Raw genomic sequence first — 23,240 nt, 5'->3', positions numbered from 1 at the left:
ACGGCCAAGACTCAGAGACTATAAAAACCAGCTCCCGGAAGAGAACAGTGCAGTCTCCTGCCCCCATGCCTGGCTGTTCCTCGCCGGGGCCCCTTGGAGGGGAGCAGGTTGAGCTTTCCTCCCTGTCCCGACCAGGGCTCCAGCAGCCGAAGACCTCCAGGACCAGCCACCAATTTATATAAAATGCCCAATATAAGCAATCCTTGGATGTGTAAGAACAGTGGCTGCCCAAGAAGTTAGGTAAAAGTTCAATAGGCAATGATTGCTCCTAAGCATAAGGTGTTCTTTTGAAATGACTTTGCAAAAAAAATTTTAATAGATTCTAGTAATGATCTGTCTCACAACCCTATAAGTATATTAAACCACTTGAAATGAGGCACTTTAAATAGGTAGACTGTAATAGCAGGATGGTGAAGGCTCGTGCCATATTAGCTAAATTATAGTAGTCTTTATCTAACCCACACTAATAAACGCCTCATGTATATGTTGGGGACCTGTACTAGGGCAGGAATGGTGGCAGGGCTCTATTCCGTGATGCAGTTAACTTTACAGACAGGGGACCATTCCAGACGAAACAAATCAATCAGATGCTCACATAACAAAACATATCTCTGCCCAAAGGAGAAGATTCCAAATGTGAAGATTCCATTTGTGCTTGAGTTTTCAAACTTCTATATTGCTAGAGAGGAAGTGTGTGTGTTGGGGGGCAGAGGGAGAAGGGGAGGGGTTAGGTGGAGGGGGAGCAGGGGCACAGAAGAGAAGCTTTGAGAGTGTCATTAAGAAATGCAGTGAACACTGAATTCCACCTAGGAAACTGTTCAACTGTGCAAGAAACAGAATTCTGCCACAGACCTACACAAACAAGGAAGAGTCTGCCTCCAAGCTCCCCAAGAAAAACACCCCTGGATTTCCACCTCTGAGACCTGAAGCAGAGAAGGCATTCAAGTTGTGCCTCAACATCTGACAGTCGGCCTGTATCCAGGGATGCCCATTAAGACGCCTTTAGGTATGTGGGCACAGTTAGGCTGGAATAGAGAAGATGGGCACTCTCCCAAGTCAATGAAATAAACAAACCAGCAATTTTCCAGCCACACAAATGAACACATAAAGTGGTAACTTTTATCTTTGGAAATTAAGAGGATCCTCATTGTGTACTGTTAAAATGTTCATCTATTTCTGAAACTCTGGTACTAGGTGAAAATGGTTAGCCGTGTTTAATAAAAAATATTTAGGACTGTCTTATGAATCCACACATTTTTCTTTAGTAATGACCTTTATTGCTACAAGCAATATTTGTTTTTGCTCTTAAATCTATTTGCTGATATTAAAATAGCCAATTCAGCTTGCTCTTATTTTGTATTGGTATTGTATATCTGTGTCCAATCCTTTACTCTTAATATATTTATGTATTCCTATTCTAATGAGTTTTTCTATAGGCAAATTTAAGGAAGCAAAGAAAAATCTGCTGGCCCAAAATATGTCCTTTTGGCAAAAGGTTTATCTCTTAAGAGGCTCTTTAAAGGCTGAGTAGGGGTGACTTGTGAATATTAGATTTACCTACAAAGTTCCCATTTTTTCTTCCAAATGTCCAGTCTTCACTGAAACCATGTGAATGAATACTTGTGTCTCTCCCAGGTACTGGGGGGGGGGGGCAATGGGAGGAGCATTTTATTATTAAACTTCTTTTATACCTGTCATCAATACATTTTATACTTATTTTATTATTTAGCCAGCTTTTGAAGAACCCAGAAGGATTTTCTGTGAACATTGATACAACCCATAGTTGGTTTTCATTTCAGTTTTGTTTGGGAAGCATACCTGGTGATGTTCAGGGATTCCTCCTTGCTCCTGGGGACCACATAGTACTCGGATAAAACTCAGATCTCCCACAAACAACATTCCAGCCCTTTGAGTGATTTACCAACCCAAGGACTTTATTTTTGTCAAAATCTTACTGGACCAATTAACTCATTTACAGTAAATTAGTAGGTTTGCACTTGAACTGATAATTGTAACAATAATTGTTCCATCCATTGTATATCTTATTTATCTCTGGTTTTTTATGGTGTGTTAGTAGTTGCTTCAGGGTTTAGTGATACATATCTATAAATTATCACAGTGAAATGTCAAGAGAAATAACACCTTCCCCTATTCTTTAAAGATCTTACAACAACCCACTTCCATTTTCTTCCATTTTTCAACCCTTTGTCTTGAATCTAATACTGGTGTACAGTTAGATTCTTTCTACTGGTGAAGTACAAATTTTAAAAAAAAGGAAACTTTGTGCCATTCTGCATCCCTTTACTTTCCTGCCAACAATGAGATGCACGGTATAATCAAAGAAGTCGAAACAAAACCAAAAAGCATCGCAGGCTTACAGCTTGAAAATGGCAACTTCTCTTGAAGATCTTTCCCTCTGGCTCCGAACCAAGAAACACCTTTGTAGGGAGAAGGATGCCAGACCCGGACAGGAGAAAGCTGTTGAGTGGAGGGTGAGCAGTAGAATCTGCCCTGACTGACAATTCTGCTGTCCCCTCATTACCCCCACTGAAAATGTGCCCCAGGTGAAGTTTCTCTGCCATTTTCTTTCTTTTTGCTATTGGGGGTGGGGGGTGGGGGTGGGGCATACCCAGGGATGCAGCAGGCTTATTCCTGGCTCTGCACATAGGAATGACTCCTGGGGGATCATATGGGATGCCGGGGATTGAATCGGGATGGGCCATATGCAGGGCAAACAGCCTTCCCTACCCACTGTACTCTCTCTCCAGGCCCTTTTGCCGTCTATAGGAGCAATGTGCAACTGTGTGTTCACTGGGTGTGCTGCACCCTCTCAGGCTGCCTTTCCTCTTGAAAATACACTTGCTCTTTCCTCGAAAAATGGCAAATACTTAGAGAAGTTTGCTTCACCCTCATCACACTTGGCGTGAAATCAGACTCCCCACTTTTCTGGGATGCTTATACTGCAGCCTGTGCTGGTTAAACAAGATTCCCAACTTACAAAAATAAAAGAGAAGAACCACTTCTTTTTGTCTAGTCGTTCCCAGGATTTCTAGACCAGAAAGTCACTGGATCACTGTCGTCCCGTTATTCATTTATTTGCTCAAGCGGGCACCAGTAACGTCTGCATTCGTGCTGCCCTGAGATTTTAGCAGCCTTTCCTTAGTCGTCCTTCCTAACGATACCACACTGGAGGCTCTTTCAAGGTGAGGGGAATGAGACACCTCATTGTTACTGTTTTTGGCGAATCGAATACACCACGGGAGCTTGCCAGGCTCTGCCATGCGGGCGGGATACTCTCGGTAACTTGTCGGGCTCTCCGAGAAGGAGAACTAGACTATAAGAGGTCTACTGCTTGCTTTTTAATTATTTATTATTTTAAATTAATTTTTAATTAATTGTTATTGGCTGGTTCTGTAATATGGGAGCTGTTTCTGACTGTATGCAAGGACCACCAACTTGCTCCAGGTGATTCTGGAGACCACCAGAGGAAGTCCAGAGGGGAAACAAAAATTTTAGGAAACCTAAAAATCAGTCCCCGTAAGTATTGGCCCTCAGTCAGACAGCTCAATCACCACCAGAGTTTGGTGAGTACCTAGAAGTCAGTGAAACTCACCCCCAAACAGAAAAATATCAGCATGAGTGTCAAAGATAAGAACTGAAAGAACTGATAAGAACTGATAAGAACAGCCCAGGCCGTGCTTGGGGACCACCAGAGCTAGTCCAGAGGCTCCGCAGGGCCTAGCAGATGCCCTACCCCTTGGAACCACACTCCAGCATGGCCTGCCCTATTCTATAAGTAAATACTAAGTGAAAGATCTTTGCCCACAATTCTATCATCCTCTAGTTCTGCTACTCTGCATAGGTCAGATTCCTATCTGGAGTCATTTCCTACCTGCTGAAGGACTTAATTCAGCTCTAGGGCCACTGGTAATGAATGCTTACTGGTTTGGTAAGTCTTAACGCATCTGTATTTGTTTTCGGAAGATATTAACTCTAATGACTAAAAACTACCTTTTCATTTTTTTGCTACTTGTTTTTCTGGCCACACCCAGCAATGCTGGGGGCTTATTCCTAGCTCTGTGCTCAGGGATCACTCCTGGTGGGGCTTGGGAGACAATCTGGGGTGTGGGGGAGGAAACCCGGCCCACCCACACGCAAGCATGTCCTGCATTCTCTACTACGTCTCCAACTTTTTGTTTTAAAGATGTCAATTCACTGTGGTATCACTGCATTATTTTCTGATTTCTCCACACCAAAGGAATCTTTTCTCTGCTTTGATAACTGTTTCACTGATACAAGCAATATGACTAGCAAGAGTGTGGGTGTCTGTTTCTTCATTTTTCATCAATGATTTTGCTTTATGCTTTTACAGGTGTTTTTTCATCAATTTGTGAAAATATTGGCCATTATTTCTTCCAATTTTGCTAAGTTCTTTTCTCCCTACTTCCTTCACATCCAATTACAAATACACTTGAATGTGCCCACAGTTTACTGACGCTCTCTTCATTCTGTTTCAGTTTTACTTCCTGTGTTTCCCTTGGGTTTGAGCTATTGCTTGTTTTAAGTGTAGCAATCTTGATTTTCATAATGTCTAATCTCGTATTAAATTCATTCCATTCACTATTTTAGGATAGTATTTATCTCTATAAGTTCTATTTGGGCTTTTGTAGTATTTTTTTCTATAATTCTACTTAACATGCTCACCAGTTCATTTAATTTTTTTAAATAAATGGACTACATTTATAATTATTGCAATAAATCCTTGTCTACTTATATATTTAATTTCGAGGATGGTTTCAATTGATTGACTTTTCTTTGCTATTTTGGGCCATATCATCCTGCTGCTTTTGTATACGTGCTAATTTTTCCTGGATGCCTGACACTGAATTCAAAATACAATATTCTGGGTATTTTTGTATTCCTATAAATACCTTTTTAGCTGTGTTCTGGAGTTTGGCTAAGCTAATTGAAAACAGTTTGATCCTGGAGGGTCATTACAACACTTAGTCTAGTACTAATTTTGCCACATGAGTGAGACAAAATCCTTCAGAGTCTTCTATTTGCTGTCAGAGACTAAAACCTTCCCCGCTCCAGCTGACTGGAGATTCCAAGGGATTTGTTGTGTTGACCCAGGTAGTTCTGTATAATGATAAATTTGAGGTTGTGTGCTCAGGGCCTAATCCTGGGTCTGACACAGTACTCAGAGGACAGTATGTAAAGGTAAAGGTAAAGGTAAAGGCCCTCCCGTTGATCGTCGATTTGCTCGAGCGGGCCCAGTAACGTCTCCACTGGAGACTTTGTTGTTACTGTGTCTGGCATATCGAATACTCTCGGTAGCTTGCCGGGCTCTCCGAGAGGGGCGGAGGAATCGAACTCGGGTCGGCCATGTTGGCCGCTTGTAAGGCGAACGCCCTACCCGCTGTGCTATCGCTCCAGAGGACAGTATGTAGTATCAGGGATATAATCACTGCTCACAAGGCAAGCATCTTACCCCTGAACTATCTCTCTGGCCCCAGATGAACTGATTTTGTACTAACCAAACACTCCAAGTGTTCCTTCCCTCTATAAATTCTCCAGAATTCTCTGTGTCCACAGGACTCTCTTCCGTAGCAACTTCCCGGGAAGTTTAGATGCCGCGATCTCCCCAGACCTTCAGTTCCAGAGTGGCAGGAGACTCTGCAACATCTTTCATGCCCACCAAATGCACTACCTCACACAAACACATGTTCTGGTCATGAACTGGAGGCAGTGGTGGACCCGCCTTGTTTGTTCCATGAATCCAATGAGTCACTGGCCGTATTGCCTGACAGTCAATATATGAAGAACTGTGCTTCTTCTCAGACCAGAGAGATACAACAGCGGGCACTTGCCTTGCTAGTGGCCAAATGGATTTGATCCCCGCCACCCCATATGGTTCCCACCAGGAGTGATCCCTGAACACACAGCCAAGGGTAAGCCCCGTGGTTCAAAAAATAAACAAACAAAAACCTCTTCTTTTTCTCTTCTGTCCCATTTCTTAATAGTTTCAGGTAGAGGAAATTAAACTGAGCCACTTGGATAGTCACTTGGATTCAGCAACCAAATACCCGAGTGTGCCCGGGACTCTCCTGCTTTCAGCACTGACAGTTCCACAGTGTGGAAAACTCATCTCAAGCAACCCAGAGCAGCTGCTCAGCCACCCCACTCACTCCACTTCGCCTGTTGATGAAAGTTCCTTTTTTCATTCTTTAAATATATTTCAAAGGTAATTTAAAGCAAAGCTAGCAAAATTCCACTGTAGATCTATACGGATATGGAAATATACTATCACTTATATAAATTATGGCAAGTTAGAAATGAATGTAAACCCAGGGCAGGCACCCCAAAAAGAAGACCAGTAAGTCCATAAATAAAATGTAGCACAAAAAATTTTAAGTCAATAAACTTAAAATCAAGCAGGAAAAGAGGTAATTGGAACAAAGAACAGATGGAGAAAACAGATAGCCATATGGTAATTTAGACCAAAGCATACTAACATACATTCAATTAAAATTTGAGAGCAGACACTATTAGTTAGATTCAACAGAGACCTAACACTGTGTTGCCTATAAGAAACTTTAAACATAATACAGTTTACAGTAAAATCATGAAAATCAATAGCAAAAAAAAAAACTAATCAAAAGCAGTACTTAGAAGAAAATGATAATACCAGACTTAGAAATAAAATTTTAGTTCAGTTATCTAATTTTGCATCTAAGTAACTAAAGAACAAAAAATACAGAAAACTAAATATGACAAAAATATGTAAGAGTCACTGAAATCTGACAACCCTGTAACCAAATTAATCAAGAAACAATTATTAATACTCAGAATTAAAAATGTTATACTAAAGCCCTACAGATTAAAAGAATAAAATTAATATTATGGATGCCTTTTATCAAACACATCTTAAACTTTAAAAAGACAAATTATCAAACACACAAGAAATCTTCTGAGCCCAAATACCCTCGTTATCTATAAAAATAAACTGAATTTAGAGTAAAAATCCCCCTCCCAAAGACAATTTCAGATTCATGTACCTCTAAAGGTAATATTGATCAAATATTTGAGGAAGAAATAATGCCAATTTTTCACAAACTTTCCCAGAGAGAACAAGAAATCAAAATAGCTCTCAATTTTGAAGTTAATATAACACTGGTACCAAGCCAGACCTCAAGAAAAGAAAACTACATCCCAATATATCTCATTAATGTAAATGCAAAACACCTCCCAAAATTTAAACACAACAAATAGGAATAAAAGGGAACTTCCTTGAGTTGATAAATTTATGAAAAAAAACATCAACAATATACTTTGAAGTATGAGGCCAAAATATTTTCCAAAAAGAGTTAGGCTCATTTCTATTATTGTAATCCCACACTGTGTGTGACTCAGAAAGGGGGGGACCTTGTACTTGAAAGCTGTTGCAGGTATCAAGGACTCCAGGACCCCAGACCCACACCCACCTGGTTTCAGAGCAACACACTGTCACTCTCACCTACAGCAAATTCTCCGATCCCTTTCTCTCCCCCTGTGCTCAGAACTCTCACTGGAGTAAGGGCAAGCAATTTCTCAGACACACTGGCTCTTCCTGAAGGTACAGTAATTGCTCCCAATCCCAAGGCATTACTCATGGAAATCATTAGCTCATTAGCGCATAAAGGTCCCCTCTTCCCAATCCCTCAGGAAGTTAAATCAGAATCATCCAGTTCTAAATGATTCTTCACTAATCCCTAATTCCCAAGGTGACACTTAACTAATGATATAAACATTGTTTGGTTTTCTCCATTCTGTTTGAAATTCTTCATTGTCACCTCTTCCCTTCCAGATACCCAGGGCTATTATTCACTCCCTCATAGCACAGCGGGTAGGGCGTTTGCCTTACAAGTGGCCAACATGGCCGACCCGAGTTCGATTCCTCCGCCCCTCTTGGAGAGCCCGGCAAGCTACCGAGAGTATTCGATATGCCAGACACAGTAACAACAAAGTCTCCAATGGAGACGTTACTGGGCCCGCTCGAGCAAATCGACGATCAACGGGAGGGCCATCTCTTTTAGGTGTTTACTGCTACTTCTCACTGAGGTCTTTCTTTTTTTTCCACCCTATGATAAGCCTTACCTCCCTTCCTATATTTCACAGTACTTATCATCTAACTTTTTGAGTGTGTAGTTACTTTTATTAATTTCCATTTAAAATTACTCTATGAATGTATACTACTTCAGTCTGATTTTTAAATTTTTATAGCTCTATCACCTAAAATACCCAGGGGTACATAATAGAGACTTAATCGTATCATATTGGCTAACCTGATATTTTTAAGGTTAATTTTATTCAGTATAAGAATAGTCTTTCTGTTTTTTTATTTAAAGACTCTAAAAAGCTTAAAGACCTTCATAATTAAATGATATTGAACAACAATGATGGTTTTCAAGATAAGGCTAGTTAAGCCATAATAGATAATACAGAGTACAGTCCTATACTTGCATGAAGTTTAAAGAACTCCAAGTATTTCTCTTTGAATTTTAAAATATAATAATACTACACACAAAAGACTGTACTATACAGTAGAAAATTTGTACAAAGGCAATATTTTGTTCCCTCAGCAGTTCACAAGAGCCCACAGGCAATAATTATATGTCATTCATCTGGTTACTCTATTTAATGATCCCAAACAGAATGCCATCTACACAGCAGAGATGGGTATAAAAAGAATTTTGTTTAGTTGTTTGGTTGATTGGTTTGTTTTTTTTTTGTATGGGAGGGGTCCACACCTGGTTGTACTCAAGATTTGTGTTCAGTGATTATTCCCGGTGGTGTTCAACGGACCATATGAAGTGCTGGGGATCAAACCCGGGTAGGCTATGTCAAACCAAGTTCCCTACCCAACCAAAATTTTTTAACCATGAAGTGGGAGTTCTCATTGTTATTGGAATTTGTTTTCTTAATCACTGTTATAAGAAAGGAAAACTTTTTCTCAGTTTATTCAAGCAGATAATAAAAGTGTTTCATCACATTTGTATTACCTGGACACTGGATAAAGGACCACTCATAGTTCTTCTCCTTAGGACAAAGACTGGTGTCAAGAACCATCTCGCTGTTGTGCATTCCAACAAGCTTCATGGGCCCCCGTGAAGACCCTTCCACACAGTGCCCTCTTCCTGTATTACTCGGATCATTGCACCAGCCACATCCAGGCTGCTCCAAACACTGTCCACAGGTTCTCAAGCCAGAACAATTTTGAGCTGCATGATAAGAAAAATTGTGAGCTGCATGACAAGGATGGGAACATAAATGTTATTATGATCTTATATTAAAAATAACTGTAAGCAGATCAAAAAATAAATAGGAAATGATGAGACTGTCAAAGGCCATGTATAGTTACTATAAACATTTGACAATATTCGATGACACAGACAGTAGTTACTTAAAACAAAACATCACGAACAAAGAGAAGATAAATGGACTGAGAAGGGTTTTTTTTCTTTTTTAAAAGGGTGTGATAACCACACACACACCACCACCACCATCACCACCAGGTCAAAGAGGAAAGATTCTTGAGAACTTTGCTAGCATTAAGACTGGGGGTGCGAAGGCTAGAATGATAGCACAGCGGTTAGGATGTTTGCCTTGCACTCGGCCAACCCAGATTCGATTCCCAGAATCCCATATGGTCCCCCGAGTACTGCCAGGAGTAATTCCTGAGTGTGTGTGCCAGGAGTAACCCCTGTGCATCGCCGGGTATGACCCAAAAAGAAAAAAAAAGAGACTGGGGGTGCTGATCCGGGAGACCATATGTACCATTGCCTCAAATGTTGAACAAGCTAGCTTTTCTTTTTTTCTTTCTGGCTTTTTGGGTAGGCAATCCCCAGCGATGCTCAGGGATTACTTCCAGTGGTCGTCAGAAGACAATATGTGATGCTGGGAATAGAAACCAGGTAGGCCATGTGCAAGGCAAATGTCCTACCCACTATACTATTGTTTCAGCCCCTGTTAGCTATTATTCTGCCAGGTTAAGGTCTTTGAGGAAAACTTTTGCATGTGCCTGTGAACATCCAGGAAGAAGATGCTCGCCCATCCCCTGAAAAGGCTGAGTCCCATTGGGTTGGTCTGACATTCATCCCCCAAGGATCCAATCTACTACTATCTAGCTGTAATAAAATGAGCATATTCAATCCCATCCACAGAGGGCAGCCCCTCCCACAGGAAACTCAGGGACTGGATGCTCCCTCAGGCAGACCACTAGGAGCCCAGTCCAGAGTTGTAGGCTCACTCCAAGACTCTCTTATTAAATCTGACATTTCTATAGTTGATATGTGATATTTTAACTTTTCAAAGAGTACCTGATATTGGGCAGAAACGTTCTCTAATTGTGTCAACATGGAACTTTCCTAGAAAAAGTTTCCTTTTTCTTTGTCATGGAAATTGTTGAGGCTTAGAAAATAATGACATGGCATATGGCACCATGTTAGAAAAACCCCAGAGGAAAAAAATGGTAGCGATAAAAAGGTGTGAAACACACACACACACACACACACACACACCACCACCACCACCACCACCACCACCACCACCACCACCACCACTACCAGGTCAAAGGGGAAAGATTCTTGAGAACTTTAATAGCATTAAGACTGGGGGTACTGGGGCTGTAGTGACAGCACAGCGGGTAGGGTGTTTGCCTTGCATGTGGCCGACCCAGGTTCGATTCCCAGCATGCCATATGACGTCTGTCAGACACAACTTAACTGCTATATTAATATTACTAAGTGTCACTGAGAAGCCAAAAGGTGCTTACTTCACGCATGGCTAAACTGGATTCCAGCCCCAGCATCTTATATGGTTCCCTGAGCCCACCAGGTGTGATCCCTGAACTCAGAGTCAAGAATAATTCTGAACAACAGCTGGTATGGCCCAAAAACCAAAACAACAAAACCGTCACCAAATGTTGTAATATTACTGGAAAAAAAAAATACTTGTTCCTCGGGTTGCTGGAAACAAAAAGGCAGAAGTTTCCTGGGGACCATAAAGAACTCTTCATAGTCACTTTCAATGGAATTCAGAAACTGAAAGTAGGTTAAAGAATTTACCACTCACCACAGTATTTGTTGTTGTCAATTTTTTTGAGTACTGAGAATTTCAGAGATTGGATGTATGAAGGTTAAAAAATACCGTTTCCCCTCTTTCCTGAATAAAAATGTCTAAAAGAAACAGAAACTCTGAAACACTGAATCCAGGTGACTGTGATTAGCATTATTAAACAACTCATTCAAGTGAAGACTTCTCATATTTATCTACTTATATTATCCCTTCAAAAGATGCAGCTAATACCCACCTTGGTGTTATACCAAAAAAAAAAAAAAAACCTACACGTGGATGTTAAAAGCACCTTTATTCCTCTGCCAAAACTTCACCGCAACCAAATTTCCCCATAATAGCTAGGTGTACAGCTAAAATGTGGTATATCCAGACAAATCTATCTCCAAACATAAATAAGTTATGAAGGTCTGAAAAGGATGAAGAAAACAGTGCTTATTACAAAGAGAGAGGAGCTAACACGATTCTATCTACATGACATTCTAGAAAAGAAGACACTATGGAGGCAATGACAGGGTTGTGTTTCCCAGAGGCCAGGGAGGAGGAGGGAGAAATCAGGACAGCACACAGGAATTGCTTTTGTTTCTGATTTTGTTTTTGTCTGGTTGGACGGTGGGGAGGGATGTAATACCTAGTAGTGGTCAGGGCTTTCTCCTGGATCTGTGCTCAGGAATCACTCCTAGAGGGCTGGAGGGACTATACAGGGTGCAGAGGATCAAACCCGGGTTGGCTGTGTACAAGGCAAGCACCTTACCCACTGTAGTATCGCTATGGCCACTCACACAGGAATTTTATGGTCAAAGTGCAATGAGAAAACGTCATTGTGTCGCCCTGTTGAATGTACCACACCAAGAAGCTTTTTGATTTTGGACAATGATGTGCCAACATAATCTCAATGCATTTTTGTCAATATTGTCATTACTGACAATAATATATCAATAAAGCCTCATTAGGCACATAGATTTGTGGTAACAAAGATGCCCTTTTGTGCAGTGTGGGACATTATATCTATGCGCCAGGCAAAGAGCAGATGAAAAATCTCTGTACCATATTCTCTATGTGACTGTGAACCAGAATCAACTCTAAAACTTAAAATTCAGTCAATTTTAAAAAGATTGCCTTTCCAAATAGCCAAGAGATAAACAGCATTTAATTTAAGCCAGTACATAAACCTTTAAAAAAAACTGAACTGAAAGAAATGCAGATTTGTGAGCTATATTCTATATTCTTATTTTTAACTCCATTTTTACTATATCACTTTCAGCTACATATTTTTCAAATTATTTAATATATTAAGAACCAAATCTTCTGTTATTACTTTAAATAATTCCCTTGGAATTTATTTTCACCAATAGAATATCCAACTACTTAAAATATAGCAATTATTAATTATTCAGGTTATTAACAAAGCTTTCTCAGAAAAATACTGGGCACAATTTGTCTTGAAAATCATTACAATTTTTAGCACTCAGCAGTGAAGAAACCCGGCGGGCACCACAACACGGGAAAATTTTCCAGGCCCTCAACCGAGCCGGTATCACTGAGGAGCCCCAGATGAAGCAGGTGCAGTCTCCCCGCCTTCTCCAGATGGAATCCCAGCGACCATAAACTTCCACAGGCATGGATCTGGTATGTGGGCATCAGGACTATTCCTCTGAACCACGTGTCCGCCTGATATACAAAATGGGCAATGGAAAATAGATGATCTAGCATCTGCCCCTACAAGGCAGAATTGAATGGTGGTGGGAATATGAAACCAAAATCACTATCACTATCACCCCGCTGTTCACTGATTTGCTTGAGTGGGCGCCAGTAACTTACGTCTCCATTTGTCCCTGTCACGTGCTAGTGTAGCATGATGGCATACTGGGGGCTCTTTTAGGGTCAGGGGAATGAGAACCATCATTGTTACTGTTTTTGGCATATCAAGTACGCCACAGGTAGCTTGCCAGGCTCTGCCATGCAGGCTGGATACTCTTGGTAGTTTGCCCGGCTCTCCAAAAGGGATGGAGGCTTTGGGGGCAGCCTCTAATCACCTTTACAGGTGTTCCCAGTCAGGCATATATGCAGGCAAGATACTCTTGGTAGCCTACCAGGTTCTCTGAGAGCGAGAACTAGACAATAAGAAGTCACGTAGCCGCAAATGTGGCCATGTACTTCCAGGAGCTTGGTTTTATAGTCTCTGGATCTTGGCTGTTGATGGGGTTACACAGCTGTTGGTGGATGTTAATCTGTCTAGGTACTGGAAGATGGAGAATCTGGGTGGAGAAGGCCCAGTCCCGATCTGAGCAGGCTTGGTGATCTCAGCCCTGGGTCCCACACACCTGGGTTCCTCTGCCTGTTCCTTCATGCATGAGATTCATCCTAGTATGTGCAGAGTGGTCTCAGCATGGCTATGGCTGGTTCCCGAAAGTCTTCAGCTCTGGCACTCTGCTCAGGGCGGAGATGAAAACTCAATCTGCCCACCTTCAAGGGGACCCGGTGAGGGTAGCCAGGAGGGGGCAGGAGACCCCGCACTATTCTCCTCCAGGAGTTTGGTTTTATAGTTTCTGGATCTTGGCTGTTGATGGGGTTACACGGAAGTTGGTGGGTGTATAATAAGAATAATTATTCTTATAATAACCAAAATATAATGCCCATAACTACAGAGAGAGTATTTGAGCAATTATCTGCTGTAGAGGCAGGGTAAGGACTGAGACAGAAATGCAGGGGATAACGGGGATATTGGTGGTGGAGAGTTTGCACTGGTGGAGGGATGGGTGATCAATCATTGTATAGCTGAATATCAAACATGAAAGTTTTTAAACTGTATCTCACAGTGGCTCATGCTTCTGGACTGTGAATTAAGCTGATCCAAGGCCTCCCTTGGGGGCGGGGGGAAGGGTATTGTCCCTTACGTCTTCTTCTCCTCTGCGTCATGGTGACCACCATCTTTCAGAGCCTATTGGACTGAGAGGTATGAGCCTGCTGTGAAGAGACATGTGGGGGCCTCACTGAATGAGGGCTAGAACCGGCCCTTCTCCCCACCACTATGAGACCCCGAGTTGCCACCCACGAACGGCTTCTCCAGCTCCTGAATGGCCATGATCTCAGAGGCACACAAACCAATCTTGGAACCCAGCAGCTTCTGGCAGAAATGCTTTTGGACTGTGAATCATGGTATGGTCCCGTGCCACCCCAGGGGTGGGGGGGAAGGGCGTCGTACTTTCCACCTTCTTCCCCTGGCAGCATGGTGACCACCATCTTTCAGAGTCTACTGGACTGAGAGGTATGTGCCTGCTGTGATGAGACAAACAGGGCCTCACAGGATGGGGGCTGTTACTGGCCCTTCTTTCCACCCCAACGAGACCCTGAGATGCCACCAACAAATGGCTCCTCCAGCTCCTGAATGGCCATAATCTCAGAGGCACACAAACCAATCCTGGAACCCAGCGGCTTCTGGCAGAAATCCCTTCGAACTTAATTATTAAAATATCAGAAATCCAAAACTGCACGACCACTATTGTGGCCACATGACATCATATGCTCTTCATTATCAGCAATAGAAAACAAATTATCTAATGATGCCTTCTCGGCAGGTCTGAATGTTGAAGAGAAATTCCAAATAATAACGGTGGGTCTTCTGTCGTAAAACTAAATGTAATCAAAGTAGAGAGAGAGTAAAGTGGAAATCATCTGTCACACTGGCAGGGGGAAAGGTGGGAGGGAGTGTATACTGGGGTAATTGGTGGTAGAAAATGTGCACTGGTGAAGGGATGAGTGTTTGATCATTGTATGACCAAGACTTAAACCTGAAAGCTTTGTAACTATTCTCATGGTGATTCAATAAAAAAAAAATCTTTACAACTATTAAATTTTAAATCTTAATACAGCAGGTAGAGTGTTTGCCTTGCACGTAGCCAACATGGCTGACCCAAGTTCGATTCCTCTGCCCCTCTTGGAGAGCCCTGCAAGCTACCAAGAGTATCTCGCCCGCATGGCCAAGCCTGGCAAGCTACCCATGACGTATTTGATAAGCCAAACACAGTACAAGTCTCACAATGTTACTGGGCCCACTCGAGCAAATTGATAAACAACGGGAGGACAGTGACAGTGACAAGAATATTGTAGCTGGAAAATAATAAAAACCCTACACTTGTTTCTCATTTGTGAAGTTTCCTTCAAGCCCTGTTCATTACAAAACTTCTAACGATCACTGATGCAACACTGTAACATCAACAGAAAACGCAGACCTTTCTAATAACTACAAGAATGCTTTCAAACCGGATGCCATCCAATATTTAGTGAAAAAACTAAGTCATTGTAGTACAAAATGATAATGTGAACCTATCACATATGATTCATACAATAAAATGCAATGTTACACAGTTATTCAATAATAAAATCTTTAAAATAAACAAATAAAAATTTAAAAACTAAAGATGCAATGTTGAAGCCAAAGGTATGGCAAGGCCATGGCCCAGATGCTGACACCTTTCAACGGTGACTGGTGCTTTTAAGCACCTTGAATTTGCACAAAGTATCAACATCATACCTGGTCCCTGTTTCATTTCCTGGCCTCTCCTTACTGCTCAATAGATGCTTGTTGGTTAAAACACAGGAAAGAATTAGACATAATAGAGAAGGGAGATTTTGTTCAAGAAGCGTATCACTTCTAGGTAAGCACTACTTCCCAAAACGCCAGTCTCCCTGCAGCCAAGTACCATGATCTTCCTGCTCACAAGGATGCAGCACAGAGCATATAATTTTAAAAGCTGTACAACAAAATAACTGTTATTGACAACACTGGCACAAACGGGCTATTGACAGAGACAAACCCCGACAGTAGGCAGAACAATGAAAGAAAAAACCTATGGTAAAGAAAAATCTGAGGACTAAACTAATTGCTCAAGGGACACATTATAGAAGCAGAAAAATAAAGCCTCTGCAACAATCAACAAAACAAAAGAAGCAAGAGATCACGAACAAGAGACACAAAGGCAGAACTGAAGAAATGACCGAACCACGCCACCCAGACAGGTAAGGTGTGATTACTCAGTTCACTGGGAGTAAAACTGCAATTCATATTTCTGTGTGTGGAGAGAGAAATTATAAGTCTCAAAGTCTAACTTAAATAGATTTTTTAAAAGTCCCAAGTAAAAACCATAAAAAGGAACAATAACTGAATCTTAACAAAGATATGGAATGTACAAGTATAATTAAAAAATAATAGCCTAAATAACCTAAAGAAATTCCAAATAACCATTTTAAGATTTTCAAAAGGGACTAGATAAAATAAAACAAAAAAATTGAAGACATCGAAGACCATTTTGAAGAAACTATTCCATATTGAGAATGTCAGTATGAATCCATTTTAACAATCTATACTAATTACTGGAAAACTGGATTGAAATAAATTGTAAAAATGTGAATGCCCACAATAAAAGAAAAAATATTTTTTTTGAAAAAAAAAATTCAGAATACAGGGAAAGGATATGCTACAAAGAGTAAAAATTAGATTGTCATAAGAATTCTCATCCTAAACACCAAATGCTAAAAACACTGCAGAATGATTACTTTGGATTGAACATGTGTTTATCATCCAAATGAAAATAAAAAACATACTGTGGGCATGCAAACATTCAAGAAGTTGACCGGCCACAAATGTTTTTCAGCAAAGACAATGGAGAAGGAACTTTAAATAATATTATTGTTTTTAATTCTTAAGATTATGAAAGCTTCCAAGCTTCCTTTTATACTCTTTTTAGTAAAGGCTTGTGTACTCAAGTTTCTTTTCCTACTTCTCAATTTCTTATTCTGAAGAACAGCACACAAAGTACACAGAGGGGGAAAAAATGTGACACTGATGAACTGTTGTAAGTAAAAGCAGTGCCCCTGCACCCCGCCTGGAAATGGCATACGACCTCCCTGCACAATTACCTGCAACAGCACCCTCTTCTCTTCCCCATAGCATCCGCTACCTGACATCTTTCACACCTTCTGCACATCTTCCTCCACTCACCCTTTTCTCCCCAGGAAACCTTACTTCTATTACCATCGTCCACTGCTTTTGTCTTTTATCTCCACTGTTCATCACTTTTATTTTCTTATACTGCTCCTTGTGGAATCATCCAAAAGTTTCTTTCTTCCTCTGGACTTATTTCCCTTCACACAATTCCCTCAAAGTCCTTCCGTTTCACTACAAATGACAAATTTTCATCTTGTTCAATAACTAAATAGTATTCCTGTGCATAAGTGAACCACATCTGCCTGATTATTAATCAATAGGCAGCTTGGGCTGCTTTCATAGTTTAGCTATATATAATGCTACAACAAACTGGGAATAGATCTGACTTTCTAAATTGTAGACACAGCAATTTGCAATTACTCCTAGTTATAGAGTTTCACACACATCAGAGTGTACCTTCCCTCTTTAAAAAGATCCCCACTCCCAACCCCTGCCATCAAAATTTCAGTTCTGTAGGCCACTTCTCAGGTTCTGCTGCTTTGGGCCAATTGTTATTTGCTTTTGAGGCTTTTTGTGTGTGTGTTCCACTTATGGGAGAGTTCATTCCGTGTCTCACTGTCCTCTATTTTCATTCAGAATGATACTCTCCAGTTGAGCAAATTGCATGACTGTATCTTTTCTTATAACCAAAAAAGACATGGTACTCTACAATATGCATATTACCATTGTTTCTTCATCCAGTCATCCATTCTTTGACACTTGGGTTGTTTCCAAGTTTCTGCTATTGCAAGTACTGCTGTAATGATCATAGGAGTGCAAATGTCTTTTCAAGTTAGAGATTTGGGGTCCTCCAGTAGATGCTAAGAACTGGACTTGTTGGGTCATATGGAAAAGCTCAACTCTTAGTATTTTTGAGAAGTGTCCATATTGTTTTCCAAAAAAATGGGACCAATCAACATTCCCACTAGAAGTAGATGACAGTTGTTTTTCCACCACATCCACACCAACATATTGTTGTGTTTTCCCTCCTTATTATCTATTTATTTGTTTGCTTTAGTAAAGTTTTTTTATTGGATCACTGTGAGGTAGGCCCTTACACAGCTTTTCATGATTAAGTTTCAGTCATACAGTGTTCCAACATCCATTCTTCCACCAGTCTACATTTCCCAGTACCAGTGTTTCCAGTTTCCCTCCCATCGACCCACCCCCACCCTCCTACCCAAGCACTTCTCTTCTCTCCTCTCCTCTCTTTTCCTCTCTTCCTCTCTTTTGGGCATTGTGGTTTGCACTACAGATAGTGAAAGGTCATCCAGTATATCCCTTTACCTACTTTTAACACTCAGTTCTTGTCCAGCATGATCAATTCCAGCTGTTATTATCATCTTGGTCCCTTCTCTATCTTATCTGCCCTCTGTCCCACACACACTTATGGTTGATTCCAACCATTGGTCAGTCTTCCAAGTCCCTGTTTTCCCTGGCCATGGATATGGCTTTGACTACACACACACACACACACACACACACACACACACACACATATGTGTGTATGCCAGAAATGAATGCAGTCATTCTATATCTGTTCCGAAATTGCTGATAAATGCTGGAGAGCATTTTTATATACCTATTGGCCATTTGTTCTTATGCTACTGTTTTCAGTTCTCTGCACAGATTCCCTAAAATGGAACTATTAGAGCAAATGTGAGCCCCATCTTTGACACTTTTTGAGGTGGGGACACACCCAGAGTCCTCAGGGTTCTCTCTTGCCTGGGTGCTCAGGGATCACTCCAAGAAGGATTTGGGGGACCATATGTGATGTGAAGGAAAAAACTGGGTTTGGCTCCTACAAGGCAAGTGCCTTACCCACTGTGCTATCTCTGCAGACCCCCAAGCATTGACTATTTTAAAAAAAGTCTTATAATGTTTTCCAAAATGGCTGTGTAACTAACATTCCCACCACCAGGACCTGTAAAAAGCCCTGGGAAATGGCAAGTATGGCCCAACCGCTCCCCAAAAATATTTCAAAGTATTTCTTTTAAATACAATTGTAAATAAAACTGGATTCTTAGTTTCTACTTCTTGTTTACTATTTGCCTTTACAAATGCAAGAGATTTTTGTATTTTGATCTCGTATCCAGTCAATTTTCTGTACTCTTAGTTTCTAACAGTTTTACTGATAGTTTTTAGGGGTTTCTATGTGTAGTCGTATCACCTACAAATAATCATTAGTTTAATTTCTTCTTTTCTAACCTGGATTCCTTTTCTTTCTCATTATTGTCTCACTGCTTCGGTTAAGATGTCTAACCCTAAAATAGAAATGATGACAATGGACAGCTTTTCTTGCTCCTGATTTTAAAGGAAAAAATTCATTTTTTTTAACCACAGAGTACATTGTCTGTGAATTTTTATTATGTGGTCTTTATGATGTTGAGATATGTTCCTTTTAAACCCATTTAATTGGGACTTTTTATCATAAATGGCTGCTAAATCTTGTCATATACTTCCTCAGCATCCACTGGTATCATCGGATTCTGATCTTTCCTATTAAACATTTTTTAATACATTCATTCCACCACACTTCAACTTTTCCCTGTGTTTTTGGTTAATGCCATCACTTGTGGCCAATTTTCATTTCCGCACTTCGTTTAATATTCTGTGTGAACCCCTGTGTGCTGCGGGCAGTCTTCCCACAGCTTTGAGACCTTTCATCAGAACTGTGGACTGTAGCCTTTGCCCCAGGATGCATCCCCAGGAGGTGAGATCGAGGGTTTCGTTGCTTTATATACTGACCCGCCTGCACCTATGCAGGTGACTGGAGGCCCGGAACCAACACTGGGGAGAAGCCAAGTCAGAGCAGAGCAGAGATGTTGGAAGGCACCAGAGGGTTAAGCCTTCCAAGGGGCTCCAAATGACTGAGGGGAGTGGGGCGAGAGGAGTAAGGGGTCTGAACCCCCTCCTGCTCTGGGTGGGTTCTGCAGCCACCACACCTTCCTGGTAGCTTCAGGTTCTCCTCCATCTTTCAGCCAGGCTCTGGTCCAGACCCGGAGTCTGTGCCCCACTATTCCCAGGGATGCGAATGGGAGCCAGTCAGTTCCTGGGTGGGCTTGCGAGAGGTCACAGGCTCTGTGACCACCACAGCAGGTGGACACAGTGACGCTGAATCTCCAAGACCTTAGGCACCTTCAACACAGCCTTCTCAACACAGTAGCTCTCATGTGGGGGCCTCAGGGGTCTGAGGAGAGGCAGGAAGCCCTGTCTGAATGAGAGGAGGGCTGCGGCCCAGGGAGGAATTGCATCACACGTGTCTTGCATCACACGGTGCTGGTAGTGGAGGGAGACTCCTTCTTCGGGAAGGCCACAGCCCACAGTCACGCTCCGCCTGGCTCAGAACGGCAACTGCCCTCGCTTCCAAGTCACTGGGCCCTCGGCCACAACAGGTGCTCCAGGGCCTCCAGAGAGTACTTCAGGGTCCACTGGACTCCTTGTGCATGGAAGTAAGTCCAGGAGCTTCATTCTCCTGCCCTTTCCCGGAAAACACCCCAGGATTTGATGCTGGGAACGTATTGCCTTATGCTGGAGCACTGCTCCTCAACCTTTGGGATGACTTTCTTCTCTTGGTCCCTTCTCTGATGTTTTCACTTCTCACTTCTCTTGGTACCCTAATCTCAAGCAGTGGCCCCCATTCGTGTGATTTCTACCTGTGTGACCCCCTTGGAATATCCTGGGGACCTACCCGGGCACCTTCTGGCTGAGAATTTTTGCTCTGGAGTCACATCCAAGTAGCCATTCCTTCAACAGGACACGGTGGCTTGGCCTATTTTTGAGCTTCATCTTCACGGATTCATTCAGCACATAAACTTTCCGGTTCCTCTCACTGAGTGCTCCTGTGGGTGGAGCTAGGATGCCAGATGTGCCAGAAAAACCCTTGGGAGTCAGCAACAACACTGAGCAGGATGGTCCTAATCCTCACCCTGGGTCTTCACCAGGGTCAGGATGGCAGCCAGCCATGCCCATCCCAGAAACACTTCTCCACCTGATATCAAGAGCCTGGAAGAAGAATTTCGGGGTTGCTGCCTGCCATAAATTCAATTCTGCTTCTTGTCATTCCTTGTTTATTCGTACAATTGTGATGCCAGACATGGAGTAATAGGGCCAGGTCCCCATAGGGTAGTGGGCATTCTCCCCGGGAAGGACAGAACGTCTGCAAGAGCCAGAGTCTCTACCAGCATTGTCTTCAGCAGCTTGTGACCACTAAGTGAGAAAGTTGACTGGTGAAGGGACAGGTCTTAGAACACTGTGTGACTGAAACCCACCATGTACAACTTCCTACCACCAACAGTCCCCAGTTTTTTCCCCTCCTGCCCTCTCCCCCCCTGCCTCTGTGGCAGATACTTCTTTCCCCCACCTCTCATTTTCTCTCTCATTCTCTCTCCCCGCCCCCTCTCTCTTGCTCTTTCTTTCTCTCTCACTCATTCCCCCCCCACACACACACCTTTAGAGCATTATGGTTTACAATACAGAAACTGAAAGGTTATCTTGTATATATCCTTTACCTACTTTCAATATTCAGAGTGATCATTCCCAACTATTATCGTCATACCAGTCCCTTCTCTATCCTGACTGCTCCCCACGCCCTACACACTTATGGCAAGTTTACAATCACTGAACAGTCCTCTTGGTCCCTCTTTTCCCTGGACTAGGATACTAGTCTCATACGATTTTTTTTATATCCTACAAATGATTGCAGTCAAAACCAATCATGAACAATTTTGTAACTGTGTGTCTCACGGTGATTCAATTTAAAAAAAAAACAAATTAACCCAAAAATAAAAAAGAAAGGCAGCCATACATTTGAGCAGGAAAGACTGAGATTGGGTAGTCCACTTGTCTGAGGGCCACTGGAGCCAGGAGCAAACCTCCAGGTGAGCAGAAACATGAACAAAATGGATCAAAACTCTCTGAAACAATCAGAAGCTACTTACCAAGGAAGAACAGCCTAGATCTTAGAGGGGAGAAACAAAGTCAGGAAGAAGAAAGAGCAGTGAGAGAGAAGGAGCAAATCCACTCAGTCCACTCACACTGTGCAATGCCCTGGGGAAGGAAGCCTTCTATCTTTCTGTGCAGATAGAAGTCAAGAAAGTAACTAAGAAACTTACTATAACAATCTATAGTGATGGCCCACACACAGAGAAAAGGAGCATGCAGCTCACTGGGATCTCCTGTACTGAGCCAATTCCACCGGGGAGCGTCAGATGGAGTGGGTGTGCCCTCTTTGCCGACCCCTAAAGAAACCCTGCTGGACAGGAGCATCCAGAAGCAAAACCCAGGTACGAGTCTTCAGTGTAGACTAAGACTTCAGGCTACATGGAGGCAGCAGAGATAGGCCAGCCCTTCCCATCTCCCCACCCACTTGGGTCCCTGGCTGTCACGCCAATGATCTGGCTCGGGGCGTCATCTCAATGCATCAATAGCCTTGACCCAGAGACTCCCAAATGAATCTCAAAATGAACTAGCTCCCTACAGAGATGTCTCTGGACCCCAACCACTTACAATTTTCCAATTCTAGAAGTGCACAGCCACTTTGATATTCATGATGAGCAACGAAAAATAAATTATCTAGCATCTGTCTCTGGCAGACAGGCTTGAAAGTTGGTGGGAAAATTCAAAATAATGTTGGTGGGAAGGTGAAATGATAATGGTATTGGTGTTGAAATATTGAATGTAACCAATTAATGTGGACAACATTATGAAAATAAAATTAAAAAAAAAAGAAAATGAGCATATGTCTTCTAGGAGGGACAGGAAGAGAGGGAAGGTAGTTGATTAAGGCAAAAACTTAGATAAACCTACAAGAGTTGCAAAAGTCACATGTAGCGCTCAGAGCAATGATTAAAAGAAAAGAACTGGGAAGAACTGGAATCCTGGGGACAATTCCCTTATGGACACTGAAAAAAATGTTTCTTCCCTAACCATCAAATACCTTTCAATTTAATCTGCACTAAATTCATGTGGCTACTAATTTGTCTCATCCACTGCACTGCAATTGCAGCTCCTTAAACATGCCAATTCAATTCACTCACTGCAAGCCCCATGTGAGTAGGTCAAAGCACTGGGAGAAAAAAAGGAAAAAAACAAAATCAATAAAGAAAAACAAAGGGTTCCTAGAACTTGGAGGCTAGTAAAT

The 23,240-nt window shown here is 41.9% G+C and overlaps 1 protein-coding gene across 1 annotated transcript in view; it reads right to left on the bottom strand.

The window, feature by feature from the left end:
* ATRNL1 (attractin like 1) overlaps nucleotides 1-23,240 on the bottom strand; it is a 788,116-nt gene that overhangs the window by 589,455 nt on the left and 175,421 nt on the right. Inside the window, exon 18 of the mRNA XM_056120591.1 lies at nucleotides 9,042-9,260. Coding sequence (XP_055976566.1) covers nucleotides 9,042-9,260 — 219 coding nt within the window. The remainder of the gene's footprint in view (nucleotides 1-9,041; nucleotides 9,261-23,240) is intronic.

This window comes from Sorex fumeus, unplaced genomic scaffold (genome assembly GCF_029834395.1).
Source record: "Sorex fumeus unplaced genomic scaffold, SorFum_2.1 ptg000043l, whole genome shotgun sequence".
Lineage (NCBI taxonomy): Eukaryota > Metazoa > Chordata > Mammalia > Eulipotyphla > Soricidae > Sorex > Sorex fumeus.
This window is presented reverse-complemented; position numbering and strand designations above follow the sequence as displayed.